The following is a 26,822-nucleotide window of genomic DNA, read 5'->3' as shown; positions in this document are numbered from 1 at the left end:
TAACTGCGCGGCGCAAGTCGCCAGTGTTAGTGTGACAACAGCCCTAAGGACGGGCGCGCTAGTCGGTCCAGCCTGGGGCTGGGCACAGGCTGGTGCAGGGGTGCCTCGCAGCTGGCTGTTCTCTGCGGGCCACCTTAATGGCACTAGTGAAATGAGCGGTGGTGCGGAGCTGGGGAGTCATAACAAACACAAGGAATAACAATATCCTAAGGGAAGGTTGGGGTGATCTGTGGGCCAGGATAATTGGACTAGGAGTAGGTGTAGTAATAGTAAGTGCAATTAGGCTCGTGAAAGATCTCCCTCTCTAAGTCGGCTGCCCCACTAACAAGGGGGCAGAGATCACCACGTGTTAGCGAGCCTCCAGCCACTGTCTGACAGAGCCAAAACAGCAGCAAGGCTGGTACCAAGTGAGGCTTTCCAGGCAGAGAGGGGTTTGTACAAGGCACCAGCCAGGCCTCGGCTGAGTGTGGGGCACTGGACAGGATTGCCAGGTTGTGCGGGGGGGGGGGGGGGGGGGGGGGGGGTGTGAGGTCACATGGAGATGGAGAGCAGAGGCCTTGATTCACAAGAGGGCATTTAAACAGAAACCTGGCTTTGCAGTGGAGCTTGGTAAGGTCTAATGAGAATGTGGGGAGAGGGGCAGGGAAGACAGACTCCTGCACAAGGAGGGAGGTGGCAGAGGCTGGAACAGCTGGAGGTCTCATCTCCCCTTTTCATACTTCCCTCCCGCTCATCAGGATGGTGAGAGGCTGGCAGGCACTCTGGTCTAGGGCCAGGCAGGAGGGGTGCTCTTGGCTTTCGTGGCTTGGGAGGGGAATCACATATGACCCTGTCTGAGCCCTTGCTGCCCTGGGCAACAGTATTGAGGCTCCTCTTTGCTCCTGTGCAGAGGTGGGCAACAAATGTTCCTTATCTGCCATGCTGTGTCAGGGGCTTGCGCATGCAGGGACCCTCTGGTCTGTGACCTTGACGGTCCACAGGCGCCTGTGCTCTGCACATCATCTCCAGCTCCTCTGCCTGGGAAGTGCAGAGAGGAGGACTGCTGCCCGCAGGCTTAGGAGGATGGTGTGAGTCAATAGCTGACTCTGTGGTCCCAGACCAAGCACCTCGTGCTTCTGCGTGATACGTGACCTCATACTTCTATTTTGTGGTCAGTCGTTTTAGCAGAGGTGCCCAATCACATATTCCATGAGCATCCCTGAGTGTTACAGCTTGTGTCCTTCCTGCCTGCTCCCTGTCCCTGCTGGGTGACTCCAGGGAAAAGCTGCAGCAGAAGGGGCAGGGGGAAGCGCTGTGCCTGCGGTGACAGTGACGTGGTGCCAGAGAGCGAGAAAGTGGTGAGCACTTGGGGAAGTGGAGGTCTGGGCTCGCAGCCTGCTCTGCAGTATGATCCTTCTGTATGTTCAGAGCAGCTGTGGTCTTTGTCCCTTCCACAGTGTGTTAGGATAGATGAGACCAATTTTTCTGTGGGGTTTTGTTGCCAGGAGGAGACCCAGGCTGCCCTCGAGGGATGCGGCTGCTTCCCTGTACTGTGACCAGACCTTCCTCTACTCTGCGGTTGTCACTGTCTCATCCTTTCCGAGGGACCCCTTGTGCTGTGGCCACGCAGGCTGCTCCTGAGCCAGTGTTGCTGCTCAGCGGCACAGAGCAGGGTGTGAGGCTGTGTATCTGCTGAAGGGTTTGGAGGGTGCTCTGTCCTCACGCCGGCTGTGACTGGCAGTCATCTTTGGGTCAGGGTAAGCTGCAGCTGCCTAAGTAGGGTGCCCAGAGGGCTGAGTGTTGCCCAGCTCGGCTCAGATATCTTCAGGCCATGGTGGCACCACTGAAGGGAGATTCTTCTCCCTAGGACGCAGCGTTTCTGTTGCCTGTGGTGTAAGGCTGGTTTACCAGGAGTGAGAGGGAACCTGTGTTTACTGGGCATGTGCATATCAGTGGCCAAGTCTCCCTGCTGTGTGGGTCACTTGCAGTGGCAGCCAGGCTGTGTTTGGGCCCAGAGAGGCTGGACCCCCCCAGTGCAGCCCCAGCTTCCTGCACAGGATGGGATCGGTGCTGAGGTGTCTCCTGTCTCTCTGCTTCCAGCTAGGGGTGATGCCATGGCCGCTGCGAGCTCCAGCAGGGCCAGGGCTGGGCCACCCTGCGAGAAGTCCCAGCTCTCTGTGAAAGGTGGGTCCCACTGCCTCGCTGGAGGTGGGGCTGGGGGTCCCGCGGTGGGGAGTCTGGATTTTGGGTGCGTCTGGTCCAGGTATGCTGCCTGCGCCCCAGGCTGGGAGATCTCGTGGGGAGCAAGGGCTGGGGCTGGCCAGCACTGCCCCGCGTTCCACGGGTGCCCAGGGAAGCTGGGCAGCCATCGGCTGGGCTCTGCCGCTTCCTCTCCCCGCTGCTGGTGGGACGTGGCTCTGTGGCCCGGCCAGGGCCGCGTTGGTGCTCCCGTGGCCGCGAGATGGCTCCCAACGCCTGGAGCTGCGTCCCTGAGCTCCGTCCCGGTCTCTGCCCCGCAGCCCCTGCGCAGGGCACTGCTGGCCTGGGGGGTCCCTCTGCCCAGCGGCTCTGGCAGAACCCCTTTGCCCCCAGCTTGCTCACCAACCCTGGGGTAGGTAGGGCCTTGTCTGCGGGGACCGTGACACTCCTGCAGCGTGTGGGTGAAGCTGGGGACAGGCAGTGAGCAGGGGCTGGGGGCAGGAGCACCTGCATGTGGCCATCAGGAGAATCACTTCCTGCTCCCTGCACCCCCCCCCCCCGCCCGCCCGGCTGAAAGCAGTTTGACTCTGCAGCGAGTCCTGGCACCCCGAGCTGGCAGGGGGGTGGGTGGGGATGGGGGGTGGAGGACACCCCTGCAGCTGCCTGACCCTCTGCCTGTCCCCTCTGCCCAGTTGTATCTGTGAAGCCCAAGGCACACAGCCGCCCGTCCCGCATGAACTGCTACGTGGAGGTGTCAGGCGATGGGCTGCCCAGTGAGACCAAGAAGACGGGGAAACAGATTGGGAGCTCTGAGCTGCTGTGGAACGAGACCCTTGTCCTGTAAGTCTACGTGACCCACCTGGTGTGGGTCTGATGCCGGCGATGGCCCCGTGCTCCCTGGGGTACCCCACTGTGCTGTTGGCTGGAGCTGCTCAGATGCTGGTGATCTTTGCCCCCAGCAGATGAGGACACTGGCAGGCAGAGCCAGGCTGGAGGGCAGGGTGTTTGGGCAGGGTGTCTGCCATTGCCCCGTGGCCTTGCCCACCTCCCTCTGCTCCCTGGCTTTGGCCAGGGGAGAGCACTGCCTGTTCCCCAGGCATGGAGCAGGGATGCAGCCATCATGACAGCCCCTTTCTCTGGTCTCGGCAGGAACGTCACAGCTCAGAGCCACTTGGACCTGAAGGTGTGGAGCTGCCATACCCTGAGGAACGAGCTGCTGGGCACCGCCTCCATCAGCCTCAGCAACCTGCTGAAGAGTGGTGGGAAACGTATGTACGAGCCAGACCCCACCAGGGTCCCTCAGCTTCCACCCTGGCTGGAGCCCCCCTACCCCACCGGGTCCTGCCGCCTCGCCTGCCCCTAGGTGCTCGGTGGGGAGGAGAGGTGGTGGCTGCCACGGCTCCCGTGCAGTCCCCCGCCCCGGGAGGGAACAAGGCACCATTGTGTGCCCTGGGCCGCCTGTTGGGGCTGGGGGGCCGGGGCATGACGGAAGCCATACCTCCGTTAGCCAGGGTGCTGCAGCCTGTGAGGAAGCACAAACCCCTCAGCTATTTGCTGCCATTTGTGGTCGCCAGAGTGTGGCTCATGACAGCAGCTACTGCATAAAGGCAGCCATTCAGGGCCTGGGCCGCGCAAGCGGCTGCGTGGGGCTGGAAAAGGCTCGCTCTGTCTTTTCCAAGCAAAGCTCCACCACTTGCAAGAGACAGACCTGGTATTGAGCGGGGAGAGGGGCCTCCCGTGCCCTAGGGGTATATGGGGCTCGTTCAAACTACTCTCCCCCATGCCAGGGTCTGGGGTGAGCCGCTTCTGGCACTGCCAGCTGCAGGCTACGAAACCGCAGCAGTGTCCCTGCTGTGCTCCCTGTGGTGGGCAGGCTGCTGTGCCCCCAGGTGGCACCTTGTCTTGCCGGGGCAGCGAGGGCTGTGGGGAGCTGTGCTGCTGCCGCCATTGTCTCGCAAAGCCCTCGAGGACCTGAATGTCCATCCCGGGTCGTTGTGGGGCTAGGCTGCCTGTTGTTTGGGCTGTTGCTGCCAGACAGCGGTGGGGGTCTCTGCCCTGGGGCACACTCTCCTGCAGCTTTTTCTTCCCGAGGTGTGCAGATGCTGTGCTGGAGCAGGCACTGCTGCTCCCGCCCTACCTGCTCCTCTGCAGGGGCACAATCGGCTCTTTCATTAGCAGGCGTCCCAGGGGGCTATGTGGAAAATGAATGGAAAAGGCAACTGGCTGTTCTAGCTTGTCCATTAACATCCACCAGAAAAAACGTGTCAGATTTTTCCTTGACACGGTGGACTGGGAGGGAAGACTCTTAAAGCTGCAGAGCCTGCCCTGCCCTGCCAGGAAGGTGCTGCTGTGGGCTGGGGGCAGCCGGCACTCCCTGGGTGAGCCATGTGCTTTTGTCTGCCTGCCTTGTCTAGCCTGGCGTCTGCTTCCTCTTCTCTGCAGACTCAGTGCTTGGCCTTTGGGCTTTGCTGCAGCTCTGAGTGGGCCAGAGACTGCTGCTGGTGCCCTGAAGGTCCTGTGGGAGCCTAGGTGCCTGGGAGACCCTTTTCTTGAGAGGGCTCCTTGCCTGTCGAGAGGAGGGGAGCCTGTTCCCTCCGCCTGCCAGCCCAGGGAAGTGGCCAGGTCATGCAAAGGCATGTAAAGAGCATTTGGGATTTTGAGCTATCCCGAGTCAGATACTTCGTGTCCTAATGCAGCCTGTGACCCTCTTCCTGGGGAAGGCAGCGAAATGCAGGGGCCTGGCCATCTTCTCCCCCTCCTGGGAAGCACTCAGCAGGAGCGTGCCTTTCCCAAGGCTGCTCCTGCTGGGCAGCAGACCCCTTTCTGGCTTAGTTGGGTTTGTCATGGTTTTGGTGAGGCTTTCTGTTAAGTTACTGTATGTGAGTGTAGCTGTGGGCTTTTGTTTGTGTTCCTGCAGTTGTTCTACTTGGTGCAGAAGAACTGTTCCGGTTGCCCTGCTTTTGGGCAGGGGTGGTATTCTGGCTGCCGGTGGTGTCCATGGCAGTGCGTGCAGGCCTGCCGCCTGCCAGGGAAACGCTGGAGTTCCCCCTGTTCTTTCTGTTGGCTCTCCTGCCAAGCACGCTGCGCTTCAGGTGAAAGGTGGAAAGCCTTGGCTCTGAGGCTTGGAGCCTGGAAAAGAGGGGTCAGTGATGAGCCCGGTCAGGCCTGAGCTCCCAAGGAAGGTGGGGAGAGCCTGCTGGAGCTAACAGCCCGAGCTGTTGGACAGGAGCTGCTGCTCCGGGTGGGTCCAGCCTTGCTTTTGGGGTTGCAGTGCTTCTCACTGCCTTGGCAGGTGCCTCCAGGGCCTCTCCTCTGGCAGGCAGCACCCTCCTGCTTTCGGAGGGGATTGACCAGGGAGATGGAGAGGTGGGTAAGAATGGGCTCAATCACAGAAAATGAGCTGGAGCCTTCCACAGAGCTGAGCTGCTCCCAGGGCTCCTGTAAAACAGCTAATTTGCAATGGCACAGCCCCCTGCCCTGGCCCCGAGCTGCTGCCTGCTGCAAAGGCACCTCTTTGTTCCCAGGCTCTGGGAGCTCCTCGCCCACTCCTCCTGCAAGGCCGGAGGAACGACCCCAGGAGCCCTGTGCCAACGGTCTGTGTGGAAGCCCATACTGGGCCTTGATGGTTTCTGCTGGTGCCCCTGTGCGCCGAGCAGTGTATGTCTGTGCAGGCACTGAGTAAGCCAGGCTGCAGCTCGCAAATGGAAGTGCTCGCTTTTATTGCTCACTGCTCGGGTTGCAAGTTACATCAACAGGCTCCTGTTTCTTGAGTGGCACCACATGCCAGGGTTTTACAGATCCTGCAGAGCCTTTTCCTTCCCTGCTGCTGTGCCCCAGGCAGAGCTGCTGGAGCTGCGGCCTCGTGGGAGCCTCCAGGAAGCCAGCAGCAAACCCCCAAACCTCTGGAAAGCTGCAGATTGCCGCCCCCCCCCCCCCATCACGGATGGGATGTCAAAGGAGCTCTGCTGCGTGCCCCAGCAGCAAAGGCTCTGAGTGAGGAGCTATGACGGCAAAGGCTCAGAGCAGCTGAGGTGACTGCTCAGTGAGCCGGCTCCATCCTCCTGGGCCATAGTCTCATAAAACTGGTCATCCAAGCGCGTGAGTCACTGCGGGTGGGACTGTGTCTGCCCTGCATCACCTTTCAGGTGTCGTGTCCTGAGTGTTCTGCAGAGCTGATGGCGCTCTGACCACCAGCCCTGTGCCCTGGCCACCCCCAGGCTCTCTGGGTGGGAGGCTGCTCTCTGTGCCCCTGTCAGCCAGTGGGCAGGGTCTGCTGGCTCCTGCCCTGCCCTGGAAGGGCTGTTCTGCAGGTGCCAGCTGTGCCTGGTCAGAGACAGCGGGCTTCTTGGCTTTCTGCTCCTATCTTGTCTTCCCTCCCAGGGCTGTGATGGTTCAGAGGAAAGAAGCAGAAGTCTGAGATCATCCTGGTTATACCTGGCAGATAAATGGAGTGGGACACAGTTGTCCCTAAGTCACTGGTGGCTGAGACTGGGTCAGCAGCATGGACAAAGCTTCCCACTGCCTGGGGTGACTCTTATGTGTTACCTGGGACAGTAAAAATTGTCCCTTCCCCTACAGTCTGGGTTCCTCCTTGGTTTAGGGATGGCTGTGGGAAGTCTAACTGTCCCCCAGCTCCTTCCCAGAGGGCCTGTAGCCACAGCATGGAGTCATTCCTTTGGCTGCAGATCCTGAACAAAGTGTAAGCTAGTCTTCCCACGCCGAGCACCAGGGAGGTGGGTGCTGCCCACTCACCAGCCCTGAGCTTGGGTTAGCGTGGGGGTGCCTGGCACCCGGGGGAAGCTGGTATGGCTCTGTGCTCCCACTGATGCTGACAGCGAGCGGCCCCGCTGATGGTGTTGCTGCCCTGCCTTTTCTGTCTGGTGCCAGGGTGATTTCAGGGCAGAGTCCTGGCTCTGGGGTTTGATTCTTCTGTGGACTGATGGCATGGCAAGTAGGTTGCTGGCTGGAGCGTCTGGTTTTCGGGGTAGCCCAGAGGATCTGCTTATCTTCCGTTGGCATAAGCAGCAGTCCTGGCTGCTCCACGGGGAGCTGCTCTTGAGGGGTGATGGTGAATGCAGCTTTGATTGTGTGGAGCCGTTTAAGTGGAAACTGGCCTTTGCATCCAATGGAACTGTGCAAAGAGGGTTTGGGGAGCTGAGAAGGGTGGGAAGCATTGCCCGCCTGTCTGTCTGGAAGTTTTCCTGGCTGCGTGCATGAAGATGGAGCCACCTCACCCAGGGAAGAGGTAGAGGGGCTGCCCACTCCCATGTGGCAGCTCTCTGGTGCTTGTGCCCATGGGTGTCAGACGTGTGTGGTTCCTGGAGGTCCCGGAGGGCTCGGGCTTGGGCTCAGCTTGGGGCCGTTATTGCACTGGCTGCTACCAGCCTTATTTTGTGGAACCGTAAATCCGCTTAATGGACTGGGTGGGAATTCCAGCTCACCTTCGCTAAATGGGAGCTCTGATGCTGTGTGCAGGGCACTGGAAGTAGCTGAACTGAGACCTTATTCAGGACCAAATCACCCCCCGACCCCCTCCCAAAATAATAATAATCCCTCTGACATTCTGGCTGCCGGCAGGACACAGGCAGCCTTTGTGCTCAGCCATTCAGGGGACCCTCTGTTGGTGCAACAGCAATGTCCCTTTGTGCGTCCCGCGTGCTGGATGGGGACAGTGAATGGAAGGTTCTGCTAGTGTTTATTTTCTTTAAAAAAGCTGAAGGGGGTGGAGAGGGGGAGAAGGAAGCCGGCTGGGAGGTTCATGTTCACATCCTCCACTTGGAGACACCTTGTCTTTGCTCCTGCGCTGCCGCCCCCTCGGCTGGGCGCCCGCACAATGAGGGCTTGTGCGGCTCCGGCGGGGAGAGCAGCGCGCTCGGCTGCCGGGTGCTCGCAGGGGGGGATGGAGGGGACCCCTGGAGCGTGTGGGCACGACTTCCGTACGGCTCGGAGAAAATGCAAATTCCTATGGCTTGGAGCAGCCAGGGAGGAACAGGGTCTGGATTTGTTCTGGTTTTTGGCCGCGCTCAGTAGCATCTTCGTGTCTCGGGCTCTTAAAACCGATGGTGAGATCGGTTCCCCTTGGAAGCAAAGTGAAAGCAACTCCTTTAGGCAGAGGGGTAAGACCAGGCTTAGCAGAATCCCTTGTCTGATCATGGGCAGGTAGCGAGTGACAGAGTTGGGCTCCAACCTCTGTGCTATGCCCCCGTGAGCATGTGCTCCAGCCGTGCCTGGACCCTGGGTGCTGAGGGGACGTGTGCTTCCTTGGCATTGAAAACCTGAGACTCTTTCATGAGATCCACAAGTGCAGCCTGCCCCGCAGCCCTGCCTTCACAGCACACCCTGTGGCTCTGGGCTTCGGGGTGCCTGTGGAGCGCCCTGTGGGGCAGAGACCCCTCGGAGGAGGTGGTGGTGAATCCCAGCACCAGGCTGCCTGCCCTGTGGCTGGGCTCCCCCTCACAGTGCTGGCTGGCTTGGAGGACGGATGGCTACCAGCCATGGGCCAGTGCATGTGGTGTGAGTGCCAGACACCTTTGCCATCCCTTCGCAGCTGCGCGAGGCCGGCAGGCGTTCCATGGGGAGCAGCAGCTCCGGCCGGGGAAGGAGGGCAGGAGCCTGTCTCCAGGCGGTATGAGAGGTGTGTGGCTGCTTCTGGTCCTGGCAGTGGCCAAGCTGGTGCGCAGCAGCACCGTGGTCTCTGTGCCTTCACCCCAGTGCTGTCAAGGGCTGGGCTGGCCGCTGGGAGCCATAGGTGCGGTTTGGGTGGCACTTGCACACCCTGGCACCCCCGCCAGCGTGTCTCACCCCAGAGCTAGAGGTGGGACAAGGGGTCTGTGGGGAGTGTGTTCCCATCCTCCTCCTGCTCCCGCTGGCAGGTACCACACCCTGTCCCCACTGCAAACCAGGACAAAGCAGGTTGCTAAAAAATGGTGCCGTTGTCATGAGCAATCTGTGTATAATAAAAATATTATTTAAGCAAATGAGTCAGGAAGCGTCTGGGCTGGTGTCCCAGGCTGGCGCAGCCAAATTTTTCTGGCCTTCTGTGGCGGAGCTGGGTGTTTCGGTCCTGCTGGCTCCAGCAGGCATCGCTGCCATGGTGGGAGAGCCCTGCCTGCCTGTGGACACTGAGGGTTCTGTTGTTCTCCCACTTCCCATGGGGATGCAGCCCTGCGGTGGGTGGTTAGCCTGCGTGGCTGGGGGCGACTGCAGGAGGTGTACGGGCAGCCGCTTCGCACGATGCCTTGCTCCAGCCATGCTGGGTGCTGGTGGCTTCCCAGTGGCACTGGGGACACCCCTTGCTGCTGTCTCTGTGCAGTAGAAAACTGTCAGGAGGCCTTGGAGGAGCTGGAAGGGTTGTGGGTGCCTGTCCAGGGGCGCAGGGAGGCAGAGAGCTGCAGCTGCCGACGTGTGTTGGTGAAACAGGGCAGGCACTGGGTGCCTTGGCGCGTGGCAGCATGTGGCTCATCAGCTCTCCTCCCCTGCCACTGCAGCCCCTCGCTCCGTGCCCGCGGGGAGAACAGCGAGTGGTGTTCCTGGAGCCGTTACCTCTGGGCAAGCTGTGGTGCCCAGCTGTGTGTCGAGCTGTGGCTGGCAAAGTCTCACTAAGCTGATGGAGCCAAACTGGCTCATGAGAGAGGGGAGTGGAGCTGGCAGCCATCTCCAGGAGCCTCCCATCCTATGCTACCCACTCCAGAAGCTTCTGCGAAGGCAGTCTGATGCCACAGCAGAGCATTTTGTGCTTTGGGGCAGCCCTTTGTGCCGGTTTTATTCAGTGAGATTGATGCATGGGGATGTGGATGGAGGGATGTGCCTGGGGCTTTCCTTTGCTGCTTACCTGGGTTTTCTAGGTAGTGTGAGGATACCCCCAATTTTGAAAGATGCTGCTTGCTCCTCTGCAGCAGGCCAGGACTTCAGGCACCACTGGCCATGTAGCCATTGGCCTGCTTCATGTCCCAGGCACCTTCTGGTGGTTGCCCTCATGTAGGACCCTTCGTGACCCATGTGTCGTGTCAAACCAGCCGAACCTCTCAGTTTTCCTGCCATGATCTTCCCCGTAGCCCTGGCTTCTGGATCTGTGAGCAATGGTGGTGCTGGCTGTCACAGCCAGGGCCCTGGGGCAGGTGCAGCCCGTGTGAGAGGGTGGAGGGACCCCGCTTTGCGAGCAGTGGCTGGTGAAGGAGGGTCTTCCCCAGGAGCTGCTGGTGGGGCTGGCCAGGTGTCCTCTGGCAGTGTTGGTTGGTGTGTGTATGTGTGGGGCCAGTGCTGGTGGTAGTGCTTTCTGGGACCACTGGCCCTGAAGGATTGGGCACATTGTCCTCGGGGGATGTGGGGAGGCCTGGAGGGGACCAGGAGGCTGATGTCCCACATCATGGGGGAGCTGGGGTGGTGGAGCCATCCTCCGTCACGGCTGGCATCCTGCGTGGTGACTGCTTGGTCTCTTTCTCCATGTCCCCTCGTCTCCCACAGTGGAGAACAGGCAGCTGACCCTGGACCTGCAGGCGGAGAACAAAGGCAGTGTTGTCTCCAGCGGAGAGCTGACGATTTTCCTGGACGGGCCTGCTGTTGATCTGGGAAGCCTGCCTAATGGCAATGCCGTGACAGAGGGTGAGTGCCACCCGTCTCCGCATGCATGCGGCGGCTCTGAGCACGAGGCGGTGAGCAGCAGCGGGGAGAGGAGTAGGGCTGAGAGCACGGCCCCCGCGACCTCTGAGCAAGCGTCCGAGTGCCAGCAGCCGCCGCCTCCTCCCCCAGGTAAGGCTCTGGCCCCTGCTTGCCCCGACCCTGGGCTTGCGCACGGGCTCCCGCGGGAGCAAGCATGTGGTGGGGCAGGAGCAGAAGCGTCGACAGGCTCGTGCCCTGCCTCCCCGTGAGAGGAGTGGCCCTTCGCCAGGCCCTGCTTCCCTCGCTGTCCTCTGTCAGCTGGGGAAACGCTTCTGTATTTAATGAACCGCTCAGAAAAGGGCTTCCTGCAGCAGAGGGTGTGCGGAGATGTGATGTCTGACCCAGTGGGGCTGCCAGGGCAGAGAGCAGAGCTTGGACTGGCAGGGGGTTGCGTGTTGTTTTCCCTCAGCTCCCCTTCCTTGCTGGGAGATGAAGCCTGTGAAATCTGGGCGTCTTAAATGCGGCCGCTCTCCTGGTGCTGCCAGTTGTGCAGAGTCCTGCGTTCCCCTTCCCTAGTGCTGCGCTCGGGGCCGCGGGGTGCTGTGGGAGTGGGCTATGCCATCGCACAGCAGTGGGGGAGGAGAGCAGCTTGGCGTCAAGGCAGGGGGTCCTTTGCTGGTGGGTCTGTTCTGTAATGTGTGGGGCTGGTGTGCTTTTGGGTCTCCTTTCTGGAAGGAGGGAGGGAAGGAAGGAGGATGGAACTAGTAGGTGCCTCAGTCTTTTTCTTCACCTGCTTTTTCTTTACCCATTCAGGGTCCCAGATACCTGGACGGGACCCCAGCAGCATGGCTGCAGCCACAGAGGGCAGACACCAGCCTCCCAGTACAAATTGCTTTGGAAGCAGACCAAGGTAAGGGTCCCGTGCTGGCAGCACTTGTCAGTCCGGTATTGAGTGGTTATTGCAGCCGTGAGGCAGCTGAGAAGTGTCTAGATCATTCTTGTGCAGCGGACCCTGCTCTGGATCTCTGAGGATGTGTGGAGCAGGGGTGGGCTGGCTGCCCTCCTGGAGGACAGCAGAGCTGGGAGGTGCTGAGGGGTGGCCATACAGCTGGGGTGCGGCTGACCTGAGCCTCTCAAAGTATTTATTTCTCAAGGAATATCAGGTCTGTGATGGTCCTGACAGTTCCCACCACTTGCTCTACTGGCAGCCAAAGGAATGGTCTGTCAGGGAGATGTGGGGCAGGCTGTGACCAGGCAAACCAGCAAAGGTCCCTTCAGATGGGGATTACGGGGACCCCAGCTCTTGCCTCGAGCAGAGCCTTGGCCAGGCACTGGGCCAGGCTGGGAAGCACAATGCCCCTCTGGGCAATGGTCACAGGGGGACACTTCCGAAGGTCCAGGGAGAGCAGAAGAAGCAGAGCTGCAGGGAAATAACAGCTGCTTCCAAAGGAAATGAGATGCTCGGGCACCAGGCCATCCTGTGCCTGGCACAGTGCCCTTCCTTGCCTTCTTGCTGGGCTGGAGTCGCTCAGCACTGCTCCTTTTGGAGCTGTGGTTATTGAGAGACGTGTCACACTGTCAACATGGAGTTGAATTTAACACCTATTTATATTTCCAGAGCATGGCAGTGGCCCAGCAGCCTATACAGATGTTCTGGTTAGAAGTGTGCCTGTAGAGAGGGCGCCTGTGGCCTGCCCGATAAGAGATTCTGCGTGCCCCCAGGCTTAGGAGCGCTCTCAGCAATAAGCCCCACACCTCAAACTCTTCTGCGCCTTCGTCTGCTGGGCACAACCAAGAGACATGCAAAGGGGAGGAATACTTCTGGCTTTAAAAAGTGACCCTGTCCTTCCATATCGTGCGTTCCTCTCCCACACGAGGAGGGAGTGGGACAGGGAATTGGGAAGAGGTTGCTGAACAGAGTTTGTGCTCTTTTGTTGTGGCTGCTCCCCTCGGTTCCTGCTGCCCAGGTGTTAAAGCCTTTGGAGGGGTGAGAGAGTGCTGACGGGAGCTGGACTTTGCAGCCACTTAGCAGCTGTCAGTAGGTGCTGGAAAGCCTGCAAAGAAAGTTCTAGCTGGGGAGGATCAACATGGTGACTGCTTATTTCTAATTCCTGACTGCTTTCTGATTGTCTGTACGTAGTTTCTGCTTTTGGTGTCGTCTCGACCTGTGAGCGTGCAAGATAAGCATGGTGAGGTCTGGCCAGGGGGACCCTCTGAGACCTACCAGGTGTGCTTGCCATCATTAAAAATCCCATGGCTGCTCTGGTACTGGAAACTTTCTACTTAGTTTTCATTTCATCCTATGCTCACCTGAATTTGGAGTGATGTCCAGAACAACCCTACAGTTTGATGTAGTGCTGTTACATGGGGCAGAGCATTGCTGTACGTACCCACCATGGAAGCAGCTGCCTTCTCTGGAGTGGCATATGGGTCCTTTGCGCTTGGGAATGCTGTTTGATGTTGGCTCTGTTTATACACAGAGCTGTGTTTATTTTCATGGGCTTGGTGATGGATGCTGGCAAACTCATTCGCAGGCAGGAAGCAAATAAAAGGGTCATTCTTTGCTCTTCAGCTATTTCTACACTGTCCCCTCAAGGGAAACTGCTTGGTCAGGGCTTCTCTTTCTTCTCCTGAACAAATGTCATCTTGGGATTTGCTGCTAATCTTGGTGACGGGGTGTGAAATTCCACAGCCCTCTGTGCAGAGAGAAAACAGAGTCCAGAGGTCCCCAGCTGAGAGCTGGTGCCGTGGGTGCCGAGAGAGCTGCCATAATCCCTGTTTGTCTTGTGGTGGCCAAAGGGGCCTCTTCTGACAGCAGGGAATAAAGCAGCCTGGTTTGCTGCTCACCCTACAGAAAGGCTCTGGCTGGTGAGCCACGTCGGGCATTGCAATCTAGGCACGGCCATGAGTAGCTGCTGTCACCTGTCACGAGCTCAGGCAAACTCAAGCGATTTTTTTCCGTGCAGCCTGCTTTGCTTTCTCTGCTTGTGTGATGTTCAGTAGTCACCGCTCAGGTGGCAACGGGAATGAGCATCTCTGAGGGTGGGTGGGAAGCGCTCCTCTGGTCACTCAGGTAAAGTATTTTCCTTTGTGAAACCCCTTGCTACGCGAAACCCCACATGTGGCTGTGGGGTGTCCCCAGGCGTGTGGCTTCTGGTGTGACACAGCACCAGTGAAAGACCGGGGGAGCTGCCGTTACCAGCTGCAGCCCTGGCGCACAGGCAGGGGAGAGGCAGCAGTGCTGCACGGCGGGTGTGCTGCCTGCTGCTGCACGGGGCCGGGGGTCTGCTCGGTGCCTTGGAGAACAAGCTGTGTCAGCTGGACAGGGGTGGGCAAGAGGAATAGGCTGGGTCTGGGGGTTTCAGAGCCAGGCACCTCTTTGGCTGCACGTCCCGCTGCCATGGGGCGAGGGGGTGTTCCTCCTGCCCCGGCTCTGGGGTGGTGGTACATGGGTGACATCTCTGCTCCCGGCACTGCAGGTGTGAGGGCTGCGTGCTGGGGGACGTGGCTGCCTCCTCCCGTCTTCGCAGGGCCAGGGGGAATTTCTCAGCTCCGTGTTTTGGGAGCTGAGCCCCCACTGTCCACACGGTGCCAAGGCTCTCCCGGTCACATTTCCCAGTGGTTGTGCCCTGACCTGCTCCACAGCCAGCGCTGGTCCTGGTTGCGTTCTCTGCCCTCCCTCTGCTTGGGCCGCAGATCTGGCGATCTGGTGCGCTGAAACCAAGACTGGTGCTGCCACCTCTGCTGGCACCTCGTGCCAGGACTTTCTGGGCACCGCAGTGGGAGGAGGTGGCCGTTCCTGGGTTTCATGCCCAGGGCCTATGAAGGTGATGCCACTTTCTTCTTCTGCCTCCAGCCTAGGAGCGGCGATGGGGCAGAGCACACGGCAGGGCAGCCACCCGAGGTCCTTAATCAATAGGGGACAGCAGGGGTCTTGTCAGCTGCCTGGGAGATGTGCTCCCCACGGCATGCCCCGCTCCATCCCACCAGTGTGGCTGTGAGAGGCTGTTCCCATCTGCGCTCTGCCGCCTTTTCTCCCTGCTCCTATTTTAAGAGCACGCTCCCAGCCCGCTGCGCTCAGTGGGCTTGCTGGGTTTGTTTCCATGTGTCTATTAAAAGACAATGCCCAGATGGGAGCACTCGTAGGAGGGCTGGGCTGGGCGGCGGGTCAGCTAATTCAGGCCTGGTAGCTCTGTGTGGCCAGCTGGCAGCCTGCAAGCATCCTGTTTTGGTTTCTAAAAACGCCCCGGGCAGCTCTGAGCACATCTGTGCTGGGGAGGGCAGGGACCAGCTCTGTCCAGTGCCGAAGGGGCTGCTCCCAGCAGGGCTGGCTCCTGGTGGCGGTGCCACCTGCCTGCTCCCCTCTGGCCATGGGGGCCGGGGGCTGGATGTGGGGCCGTGGGTCCTGGACAACTTTTGGGATGTGTGTGGTGCTAGTGTGCCCCGCTGAGCCCCAGGGGTGGATAGGGCAGCAAGGGGGAACCGTCACCTCCGGGCCAGCGGAAGAGGAGCCTGTTCTGCGCCTGCAGCTGCTCCAGGTCCCCAGGTGCTGGTGGCCAAAGCAAACCCCCAGCATGTGGTGGTGTCCTGGGGGTAGCCAGAGGTTCTGGGGTGAGCTCACCATCTGAGGAGCCCCTGTGCAGGGCTGTGCCGAGGCCCATCACTAGTCGAAGCAGCCTTGCAGCTCCTTTTCAATGGGCTGCTCTGCCCGAGGCTCTTATCTGATCTATTTTTGACAGTCTCCTGCTTTCCCATGTCTCCTCCCAGTCCCAGCCCTTCCTCTGCCCGCTGTCATGCGCCGCTCCCCAAGGAGAGCGGCTTCAGGGTGAGTGGGAAGAACGAAGGGCTTGCTGCTGGAGCTGGTGAGGGTGGCATGACTGGTGCTGCCCTGCGCTGCCAGGCTGCTGTCCCCTCCCAGCTCCAGCCCTGCCATGTGGGGACAGTTTGTGGGTTTTGCCCTTTTAAGGGAAGAACTTGGCTGGGGCAAACTGAGATCCCCATCCCTGTGCTCCTCACCCTCTGTGGGCGCTGCCATCCTGGGTGGAGGCATCTGGGCTCTGCCTCTGCTCCCCTGGGCACAGGGTGCGTGAAGGCAGCGTCTCCCCCGCTGCCCTGCCCCGGCCCCCTCCCCATTTCCAGTAACCACCAGGCTGCTCTGCTGATGGGAAAACTCACCCTTTCCTTGGATGCCTTCAGGCTGCCTCAGGGGCCCAGGGCAGTTGGAGGGGGAGAGTTTGCTTTGGCTGCCCTGGCCACGGGACGGGACGTGTGGCATAAGGAGGAGAACCCCCCCCCCCCGAGAGATGGAGCAGCTGCGTCTGAGCCGGTCACAACCTGTGCCGTGATTTAAGCTGCCATCTTTCCCAGCTGCTTGTTCCCTCCTGTGCCAGAGGCCACAGCTGTCACTGTAGCAGGAACGCTTGCACCTTCCGCACCTGCTTGTGGCGGGGGAGGAGGCACCAGCGAGGGCTCCCACCACGGCGCAGGAACCGGGGCTGCCGTGGGGTCTCTCCTGGGACCTTTGCTGCTGGGGTGGATGGAACAAACTGCCGGGGGCTGCCACAGCTTGGTGCTGCAAGCCGGCTTCTGGCCACGAGTGCCTGAGGCTGTTCCTCAGCAAGTGGGGCAGCTGAGTGAGCACCTGCAAGCAAAAGCAAGGTCATTGTCACCCAGGTTACTCTTCCATGGAGCTCTGCCACTGGCAGATGGGTGCCAAGACCTGCAGGCAGGCTGGCAGGTCCATGTAAGCAGCGCGAAGTTCAGTGCCCAGCCAGAGGAGCAGAGGCACGTGGCTGCATCCTGGCCGTTCTCGGGGCTGGGGGGGTCCGATGGTTGTGCTGGGCAGGAAAGCAGCACAGGGCTGAGGCCAAAAGGCAGGAGTGGGGTTTTCTTTGTGAGGCCAGGCGGCGTGTCTCACCTCCCGTGTTTCTTTCCCTTGCAGGATGCACCGGCATGCGGCTGGAGCGGCCAGGCAAAACACGGGGAGTGGAGAGCAAAGTCCCAGTGCTAGGAGCCGGCACCGGCAGCAGGCCAAGAGCACGCAGCATGCCGGCATGGCCAACGGCACAGCCAACGGCACAGGTGAGCCAGCCCTCGTGGGAGGAGGGGGATCGAGCTTGGGGGCTGCGTCGGGTGGGAGAAAATTAATTTCTGCTAAGGTAATGGACCTTATAGGGCCTGGGAATTTCCTCCCTGTGAACTGATTGATTTTTGTTGATTTTACTTTAGACAAGCTGTGTAGCCTTGCAGAGCGCACTGGTAGGATCCGTTCTGCCTGTCGGGAGTAATTTCTGTGGCTCTTCTTTGGAGTCTCCCTGACAAAAAACACTGCATCCAGCTCCAGGTTTTTAAAAGAATACTAGGATGGCAGCGTCACTGATGCCACAGCAGGGAGGACAGTTATCATATCTGAGTGGATGTTTTTCAGGGTTTGGAGCATTCAGCTGAACTTGTCAATCAGTCTTCAGCAAAAATGTTTTGAGCTCTTTGCCCGCTGAAGTGGGGGGGAGCAGCTGTCTGTCAAGCACCAGAGAAGGCACAAACCCACCTCTCTAAAGAGAGCTGACTCTTACACCAGAAGGTATTTTTGGAAAGGTTTCTCTTGTCTTTTCTTGGGTTTGTCCGCAAAGCCATAAATACTTGTGGAGCAGGGACTGGGACCTGCTGAGTGCCTGACTGTGAAGCCACAAGCGGCTCATCTGGTTTGCTTCTCTGGCTCTCCTGGAGCCAGCCAAGCAGTGCAGCATCTCCCACTCCTCTGCACAGCTTTTGCAGGCAGTGCCACCCTTTCTTTTGCTTTTGTCGGAGACCTGGAAGGAGGAGCAGAGTGCTTTGTTTTGGATAGAAGGAAATGTTTTGTTCAACCCAAAAGGAAGATTCTGCCCCCCCCGCCCCCCATTTCATTGGAAAAACCTGGAGCAATGCAATTTCAATTTTACCAAAACCCATTTTGGGAGAGAGATGGGAGAGCAGAGGGCTGATGTGAAATGCTGCCTTTCAGCTGTCACTTCTGTGCTCCCCTCCTCAGTGCTGTGGCTCGTCTCTGCCCTTCGGTGTGGTGCTGTAGTGGGAGCAAATGCTGCACGGTGTCCCCTGTGCCCACCCAGCCCTTCCCGGTGTCCTCACTGTGCAGGGGACACTCCCTTTGGCTGTGGACAGAGTTTTTGTTCCCGAGTACAACTTGGCTCCTTGGCTTTGGTTTGTTTAAATTGTGTTTTATTGCCCTGGTCCCAGCCTCCCCAGTGGCTTTATGACCGTGCTGTCCTCATCGCTGTTTACCACTCGCCAGCCTTCGTGTCTCCTGCAAGTCCTGTCAGCAATGATTTTACACTTGAGGATAGGTAGACAAGTGTTTCGGATGGCTGGGTTTAGTGCTGGACACCCTGTCTTGCACTCTGTGGAATGCCTCTAGAAACCATCCTCTTCCTCCTCAGTTTAGCACATTTTGGTGACGTTACAGTGTTTTTTGAGCAGACTGTTGCAAGAACGTCCCCATTACATTTGTCACTCACAGCTGTAATTTCATCTGACAATAAAAGGAGATTATTTCATGGCATGTTTTCTCCACAGCCATGTTGCTTAGCCCTAGCTGTGTTCCCCTGGAGCCCTTCCTTATCAGGTGAACTTTGGATCAGCTTTTCCCTTGCTTTGTCCAGGACTGAGATCAAACTGATCACAGAGCAGTTACCTGGGTCGTTCTGCAGGTTCCCTTCTGAAAATTGGCACAATGTGATTTGAAGCTTCTAAAGTTGCCCTTTCCCAGGCTGGCTAGAAGCGAGTAGCAGGCAGACTTCCTCAGCTGACTCTTGCGGTGCTCCGGTGGATGTTGCTGTGAGCCTGCTGACCTGGAAATCCTCATCGCCGGTAGATGCTGCCTGAGGGGCTCCTTTAGTTGCTGATGGTGTGTGCCAGGATTCCCCCAGTGCCAGAAGATGCTGCCCAGCTACTCTCCAGCTGCAAAGCAAAACTGTCCTGTGCAGCCTGCCTCTTCTGCAGAGTGTCTGTAGTTCTTCAGTCTCCCGTCTGTGGGGGTTTATACCACTGTGAATTTTTTTCCTACAATACATAGAATCATAGAATCATTTAGGTTGGAATCTTTAAGATCATCAAGCTCAACCGTTAGCTCTGGACTACTTGGGTTTGTAGATACAGATGCTTCCTTTACAGTTTTCTACATTTCTCAGCTCCAATTTGTGGAGTTCTGCCTGCATCTCTTACTTCTTTGTTATTTGTTGCTGGTTTGTTTTTAATGCTTTTGCTTTGCCACTGAAGCCAGGATGTCTTGCAGCAAAAGTTATCCTCTGCTGGACTGCCAAGCCTCAGGGTTTTTTGGCTATCTAATAAATATTCGTCAAACAAATTCCCTTTCTTTTTTTTCTTTTTTCTTTTTGTCGGCATTTTCCTCCTCATCAGTTTTCTTTGTAATTTTCCTTTGCTCTGTCCCTTCCCCTTTCCTTTTCCAAAAGTTCAGTGGAATTCAGCAATGTTTAGCCCTTACTGGTGGAGCTGACTTGCTGAGCCTGGGCTTCCCTCTGCCTGGGGGGGATGCTGCACCCGCAGTTTCTGAGCTCCTGCTGTTACCTGAATTCCCATCAGGCACACAGTGTGTTTGCAAGTGGCAGAAGAGATACTGAGCACAAATGCAAAGTACCCTCCGCTTTTGTTTCAGGACAAAGGCGGTGGTTCCCAGAGGGATCTGACTGCTGGGTGAAGGAGGTGCTGCCTTTGCTGCAGGCTGCAAGCACCTGAGTCCCGTGCTTGGGTGGTAGTGGCTGCTGCGCACCATGTGCTCCGCTTCCGTGGGTGCGGTAGGTCAGCTGGGCCCCTGTTACCCTGTCTGGGTGCTAATGTCTCTGCTCTCTGCCTTCCCAGTGAATGGAGAAGCGGTGGGTGCTGCAGACATTGAGGAGGAAAGGCCAGCAGTGGGAGCGAGTGTACCAGCCCCGGTGGCGCTGAGTGTGGCAGACAGCTCCGTTGCTCCTGCCCTTCCTGCCTTGACCAGCTCTGGAGAGGCAGAGGAAGCAGCCACTGGCTCCAGTGCCCCACCAGCCCGTGCAGCGGTGCTAGCCCTGGATGCTCTGCCCCCTGGGTAAGGTCTGCCTTCTGCTTGAGACTTTTGTTCCCCTAACAGGGTCAGCATGACATGGAGCACCTGTGGCCCTTGGGGAGGAGGCATGGCCCTGCAAGAATGGCTGGGGGGCCACGAGCAAACGGGGGCACTGCTGTGTGCTGGAAGAAGAGGGTGTTTGAGGGAGGGGGCTGTGCTGCACCAGGAGTCGGTGGAAATGACGGTGGTCAGCAGAGCAGAGAGGGCCTGGAGGCATCTCATGGGGATGTCTGTGCCCCTCACTCACCTGGCACCGCCTGCCCTCCCCCATCTGAGCCAGGGCTTGACTGTTGTGGATTCGTCCTCTGGGTTGGAGTCTGATCTGTGTCTGCTGTGGGTCTCTGGGGTGTAATAAACAGCGAATCGCATCTCCGCAGCAAGCAGCTCCTCAGCATCCATGCCCAGGGGAGCAGCAGAGTCGCCTCCTCTCCTGGGGCTGCTGAAGGGGTCAGTCAGAGGGAAATGCGTGAGAGAGTGAGTGTGGACTTCCGTGGAGCTCCCACTGAGCAGGAGGGCACGAGTGTGCACGCCAGAGATGCTGTGGAGGCATTGGCCACTGCTGAGGGGCGGTGGGCAGGATCCTTGTATAGCTGAGATCCCTGGTGCGGCTGCTCCGCATCATCCTCCTCCTCTGTGGGCTGTGGGGAAGGGGCTGGGAGGAGCGCTGGGGCTGGCTGAGCCGTGCTGGTGGGCGCACTGGCTCTTGGTGGGGGTGGTGTCGGGCTCTGGGCTCAGCGCCCCTCTGGGCTGCAGCTGAGCCATTCTCCCCTTGTATTTGAGACACGTTTAACTCTGGACTGCGAATGTAAAGCGGCGAGAGGGGGGTTGAAAATGGCTTGTGTTTGGTGTGAAGGGAGCTGTTTATTTTCCTTTGGCTGAGGCGATGCCTGGGAGGTCAGGGCCTCGCTCGTGTGTCAGTCACAGGTAATTAGGGTTAACGGCTCAGTGTGCCTTTATGCTGGGTGTGTGAGGGTTTCTGTTCTCTGGCCTGGACGCTTCCTGTTTCCAGGCAGCTGGAAAAGTCCAGTGCTCTGAAAAAGGTCTTTATTCCAGTCAGAGCTTATGCCTCTTTCTGCTCCTACCAGGTAGACTGAAGGTCTCATTTTCCCCACCTCTGCGGAGCCCAAGGTGGAAGCGGGCTGTCGTTTCTTTCCCAGGGCGGGGAAAGACACAAAAGCTCCGGAGAGGAGCCCGCGGGTATCCCAGGATTAGGGTTTCTGGAGGCTTGGGGAAGTTGCAGGCACTGCTTTGTAAGACATGGCATACTTGCGTTTACCTGGTCCGGCTGGGTGGAAGCGTGGCCCATGTCCGCCCCATGCCTGTCCCCCTGTGGTGCTCGTGCCAGCAAACCGCGCGTGTCAGAGCGGCGAGGAGATAAGGCTGTTGTGCTTTGGGAGATGGCTGGAGAAGAGCAGTGAAGGGGTAGTGAGCCATCCTCCGGGATGAGCTTGTGGAATTTGGAGATCTCTGGAGACACCTTTGAATAATAGCTTGTGTATCTGACCCTCCCTGTCCTGACCATGGGATCCGTAGAGGGGAAAGAGGGCAGCAGCGCTCTTGCACGTGCTGTCCGAGTTACATGCTCGTGCTGGGCTGGCTTGGGCAGCAGCTGAGCTGCTTGGTCACATGGAAACCAGGCATAAAGGTCTTCCCAGGTGAAGGAGGGCTGCAAACTGAGTCTGTTGAGGTCTCCACGGTGCAAGCCCTGCCCTGAGAGCTGCCGGACCAGGTTCTGGGCTAACGGGGATTTGTACAAATAGAGATTTGCTAAACGGGGACTGCACAAAACACTGTGGCCCTGGAGTAGTATAAATGAGCTTCTGGGCATCTCTTGAGACCTGAACTAGGGCGGCTGATCTTTGGCTGGCTTGCCACACCAGGGTATTACTCTGACTGGTGGTTTGGGGCCCAGCTTGGGAGGTGGGGATGTGACTGGCTGGGCTGGTGGAGGCAGCGGTGTCTCAGGCAGAAGGGATGCAGACGAAACCAGGCTACTTCAGCTCTGGCAGCAGCGTGCTCTGCGGAAAGGGGTGCAGGATAGTCCCTCACTGACCCAGCGCCTGCAGGGATGGCTGTGCAGTGTGTTGCAACCCCTAAGTGATGGCTTTTGCTTTGCTGCTCCCAGGAGCAATGTCCCCTGCAGAGCTGCCAGTCATCCTGGCACTGAGGAGCCAGAAAGCCATCATGTCCCTCCTGCTTTCCACACAAGCCCTGCCTCATTCTCTGAGTGCCTCCTTTCATTCGTGGGAGCGTGGAGAGCAGTGGTGCTCGGCTTCCCTTCAGCCTCTGGAGGGGTGGCAGCTTTTTCTAGCTGCGTGCCGGTGGGTGCGCTGAGCCCCAGCCTCCCGGCTCATGCCAGGCTGCGTGCAGATGGAGTCAAGAGCGGCTGGGTTCATGTGGGGATTCAGAGCTATTTATTCTGCTCAGATAGCTGTCTGTGAACATCTGCACCAGATGTGGCGGGCACAAAGGCATCTCTCACACAACTGGGAGTCTGTTCTAGGGGCTGGAGGGTGCTGGAAGGTGTTCTGAATAATTTTGGCCCCAACAGTGCCCAGAGCCTCCTTCGCATCCTCCTGGCTTGGGCATGGTGTGTTTCCTTGTGAAGCCGGAGAGCGTGTGGCACCGGCACAGCCAGGTGCTGTGCTCGAGGCCTTCAGCGCGGGGTCCTGGCTCTTGCGTGGGGGTTTCTGAGTGGACTGATAGCAAAAGGGGGGAGGGCACAAAAGCTGCTGGCTCCTGCATCTGGTTCCAATCAGTGATGATCTCGCGCGGGGGACGGCCGGCCGTTAGCATGGTGTGTATACACAGCGCTGTCTCGCCCGTACAAAGAGGTACATTATGCTGCCTGGCAGAAGGCGTGGGGCTGTGGTTTCTTACATAAGGAGGGCGTTTTGTTTGGACTGCAGGGTTGCCTCAGCGCTGCCACTTCACACCGTCCGTGGCTCCCAGTATCCACCGCCGTTGTGAGCCTTGTGGGCAGTCGGAGGGGGGCCAGCGGGGGCCCACACGTCCCGCGCTTCATGCTTGCAGCAGCAGTGCACGTGGGTGAGAGCTCCCACCGTCTAGTGCTTCCTAAACCGCTGGTCTTCCTTGCTGGCAGCAACGTGGCAGCAGGCACAGGGGAGGAACGCCAACTGGACTTAGGGTCCTCAAAGGAAGAGCCCGTTGTCACACATCTCCCTAAGCTGTCCCTTGCAGGGTGGTGGGTGAGATGCGGGGAAACTCAAAAAGGCTGAAGCCTGCAAACTGTTGGGCAGGGTGGTCTGTCTGAGCAAGGATGTGTTGTCCCCAGTGCCTCCATCTCTCAGGTTGTTGCTGTGTGTCAGGAATAACAAGTTCGTTACAGCTTGCTGCTTAATGGTGGTGACTCACTGTTCGTAGGGTGAGGCAGCCCTTGGCAAATTTACTTTTCAGATTACCAGGGAGCTGCTGGCCTGAGGAGCGTGTGAGCTTGTCACCTGTTTGTACAGGGTGTGAGACTGGGACAGAGGACATGAATCAGCAGCTGCCACCACCACCAGCTCTCCCCAGTCTTGCGTGGCTCTTTGCAGTCACGAGGGCACCCGGAGGAGTATCTGAAGGATCCAGAAACCCTCTGCCCTGGAGGAGTCCTCATCGTGGGATTTCTGGCCTCTACAGCCACAGAAATGGCACCTGGGGCCTTGAGAGCCTCTTGTCATGGAGGACTGCCCGGTCCTCAGAGCCATATTGATCAGAGAAACCTGTTGTTAATGAGCCTGGAGGACCTGTCCCCTCCGGTAATGACTTGCTGGCACCGCTGGTTCTGTGTGCACAAGGCTGAGGTCCTGTTCATCTCTGAAGCACCACATGTTAGCGTGGACAGAACGGGTGGGACATCTGGCTGGCGTTGTCCTCGCCGTAAGCGAGTGGTGCTGCAGCCTCTAGATCTGTCCAAAGCAGGCTGTTATGGCCAACTGACCTGGGAAGGATGATGCTTAAAGGGTTTTCATGGGATGCTGACTCCTGCAAATTCTCATGAGCAGAGTTGTGCCTTGGAGTTTTGTCTGTGAATAGCGTTCGTCCACCTGTGCCGTGTGCCGGGTCCGTATCTGGCTGCTGGTGGCGATCCGAAGCACTTGCAGTGCAAGTCAAGGAAGGGCCTTCCCAAAGCTCTGCCTGCAGCAGGCGGCTCTCCAGCCAGCGGCACTTCCACACTCTGCCTTCTCCCTGAAGATGCCCAGGGACCTTCTGCTGTCCATCTCACGGGGTGGGCATGCTTGTGCCTTCAAGAAATCCCAGCTATGCTGATTTTTCTCTAAAGAGATTTCAATCTTTTGGGGCTTTTTAGCTCTCCTGGTGCTTTCATGCTCATGAAGGACTGATTCATTGTTAGTGAACTGGAAACATCAGGCCTTTCCCCTCTGGCAATGCCCAGGGGTAACCCAGGAAAAGGGCTGACTGTGGGGTGGAGAGGCAGAGGCTTCCTGGTGCCGGACGGCACTGGGTAGTGCCAGCTCTGCTCCCACATGGTCTCTCCTTTGGGCAGTGTCACGTTTGGCAGCACCTTGCTGTTTAAGGTGTACAGGCATGGTAGGTCCTGCCCTTGGACTCTTTCCATCAGAGATAACCACTGGTGTCCCTAGGTCTATTCTAGAGATGAGAAAGACTCAGTGCTCTGACTGGTAGCATCATCTGCAGCTGTGTTGACAGTGCTTTTTGAGAAGCCAACAAACAGGAGTGAAGCCAGCAGCTCTGAACGGGGTTAGACAATCTCTCAGCTAAATCCTGGGCCTGGCATTCACATTCCCCTCCTGTTCCGGGGAACTGGCTCTTGTCTCAGAGTGCAAGATTGCCTTCTGCCCAAGGCGGAGGTGTTTCAGGCTGCCCGTATGACTGCTGGACCACTGGGGTCCCCAGCTGCCGGCATGCTGCCAAGGTTTGGAAATGCAGCTGAAGCTTTTCCCATTTCTGCCTTTCCACCTCTTCCAAGAGCGATGTCAAGGCTGTAATGCGTGCTACCTGTGGTCACAGCAGGTGCCTGGTTGTGGCTGATGTCACCGTTTTGTGGCTTATCGTCCCCTGGGGAGGTTTGAGGGTGAGCAGGGATGGTGCCAGCCCAGGCAATGGGGCATTAGCACTTAGAGCATCCTCACAAGGGCTGCTTGGTTTCTGCAAGTGTCACAACAGAAACTGGTATATTAATTTTCTAGAGCTTCTTGTGATGATTAATTGAGGCTGAAGATGGAAGATTGTGGGAGCAGAAGTGTGGCAGGCGAACACTATCTGTCAGCAGCTGCTGGCTTGCCTCTCACTGTTGTAGAAAAAAAGCTGACAGGAAGGCGCATTGCTCCATGGAGCTTTTACCTTTGCCAGGGCATACACTTTCATGAATGAATTAAGGCAAAGAATGTTTTTCAGTGTAGCTGTGTAAAGCCCGGCCTCCTATCACACCGGCTCGCCTTAGGGGCCACCTCTGAACCAAGTGCCTCGTGGCCATGCGATGTTTTTAAGCGGTATCTGTCAGCAGAGCAGGAGGGCTGCCAAGAAGAAAATTCAGCCCCAGCCCAAACTCAAAGGCTCCCCTGTAAGATGTAGTTTTTGTTTGGTTTCCCTTAATACATCAGAAACTCACAGGGCACAAAACTGACCCTGTGTGAAATCTTACGCTGGCCCTCCTCCTTTCTGGAGGAAATTAGGAATTCATGCTCCAAATCATGCCTGTTTTCAGAAAGCAAGCTGCTGCAGCACCTCTCTGGTAGTCTTGATCTAGCAAGACAAACAACTGCCATGTAGACCTCCTGTCATTCTTTATTTTAAATAAAGGTTAGGACACTGTAACTAAGCGATGCGAGGAGGTGGACTTGCTAATCCACCAGATGCAGGTCTCTGGACATTCTTGGTAATAAGGTGATTATTAATTCTTCACAGCTCGCTGATCCGTGGGGGAGGCTGGGCTGCACAGCTGCAGTCTGAGCGTATGGGCGCACTTGCAAACAGGTTTCCTAGGGACGCTGTTTGGGCATGAGTTAAAGTAGACAAAGGTGACTGTGAAGTCTCTTGGTCCTACACGTCGCCAGGCTCTGGCTCTCGCTGCCCTGCACATGCAGGGGCCGAGGCTGCTGGATCCACATTCCTTGTTCCAGCTGAAACCCTTCGCTTCACCTCTGTGCTTGAGGAGAGGACAAGCGTCATCTCGTCTGCCTCAGGTTTTCTCTACGTGCTCTCCTGAGGGGTGCTGCTCTCCCCAGCTGGCCCTGGGACGGTGGGGACGGGTGTCCAGGGAGCCAGGCAGCGGGGCACAGTCGCTCTGGCTGGCATCGCAAAGAGCAGCTTGTTTTGGTAGCTCCACCTCAGCCGGGGTTCGGTCTCTGTGCTAGCAAGTATCAACTGTCTCATGGTGGTTTGTTTTTTTTGACTCTTGCAGGTGGGAACAGCGAGAGCTGCCTAATGGTAGAGTCTACTATGTAGACCATAACAACAAGACCACCACGTGGGAGAGACCCCTTCCTCCCGGGTAAGGGGCTCTGGGGACAGCTGCCATCTCGGATACTGAACTAACTTGTAGCCGATGCACAGGAGTCTGTGCAAAAGTGGGGAAGGTGGCAGGAAGGTCTTTTCATTCCTAAAAAGAAATGGAGTGAGATGACCACGTGTTTACTGGCCTGAAAACACATGCTGTGTCCTCAGAAAGGTCTTTTCAGCATTTGTAAAAGGGAAAAAGCATTCCAGTCTGTTGTGTTTTGACCTCTGTTAGAGGATTATTTTTTTTTAAACAGTCCATGGAAATCACTAATCACTTGCGCAGCAGCACAACTGCTTGTGGGCAGAGCAGAGGGGGTGGGCCTTTGGGATGGGGACCAGGAGAAGGGAGAGGAGGGGCATTGTCGTCACCTGGAAAAACAGATGCTTCTAGATGAGGGCTGAGCTCCTGTGAGCAGGAACAGGCACACTTACTATGCCCCAAACCTGGAGCTAG

At 57.9% G+C, this 26,822-nt stretch overlaps 1 protein-coding gene across 4 annotated transcripts in view; it reads left to right on the top strand.

Moving 5' to 3' along the window:
• The window catches only part of WWP2 (WW domain containing E3 ubiquitin protein ligase 2), a 43,374-nt gene that overhangs the window by 1,167 nt on the left and 15,385 nt on the right, over nt 1-26,822 (top strand). The window contains exons 1-10 of one of the 4 annotated variants that reach the window (XM_056361219.1): nt 1,160-1,337; nt 1,485-1,736; nt 2,080-2,163; nt 2,871-3,018; nt 3,328-3,446; nt 10,642-10,926; nt 11,590-11,686; nt 16,718-16,857; nt 19,648-19,864; nt 26,271-26,360. In XM_056361219.1, coding sequence (XP_056217194.1) covers nt 2,094-2,163; nt 2,871-3,018; nt 3,328-3,446; nt 10,642-10,926; nt 11,590-11,686; nt 16,718-16,857; nt 19,648-19,864; nt 26,271-26,360 — 1,166 coding nt within the window. In that variant the 5' untranslated portion in view covers nt 1,160-1,337; nt 1,485-1,736; nt 2,080-2,093. Of the gene's footprint in view, nt 1-1,159; nt 1,338-1,484; nt 1,737-2,079; nt 2,164-2,870; nt 3,019-3,327; nt 3,447-10,641; nt 10,927-11,589; nt 11,687-16,717; nt 16,858-19,647; nt 19,865-26,270; nt 26,361-26,822 lie in introns of those variants that run through there. The other 3 variants (XM_056361221.1, XM_056361218.1, XM_056361220.1) reach the window with 3 other exon arrangements.

The sequence above is a fragment of the Falco biarmicus genome, chromosome 15, assembly GCF_023638135.1.
Source record: "Falco biarmicus isolate bFalBia1 chromosome 15, bFalBia1.pri, whole genome shotgun sequence".
In the NCBI taxonomy this organism is placed as follows: Eukaryota; Metazoa; Chordata; class Aves; order Falconiformes; family Falconidae; genus Falco; species Falco biarmicus.
The sequence above is the reverse complement of the archived record's forward strand: the minus strand, read 5'-3'. Positions and strand labels throughout refer to the sequence as shown.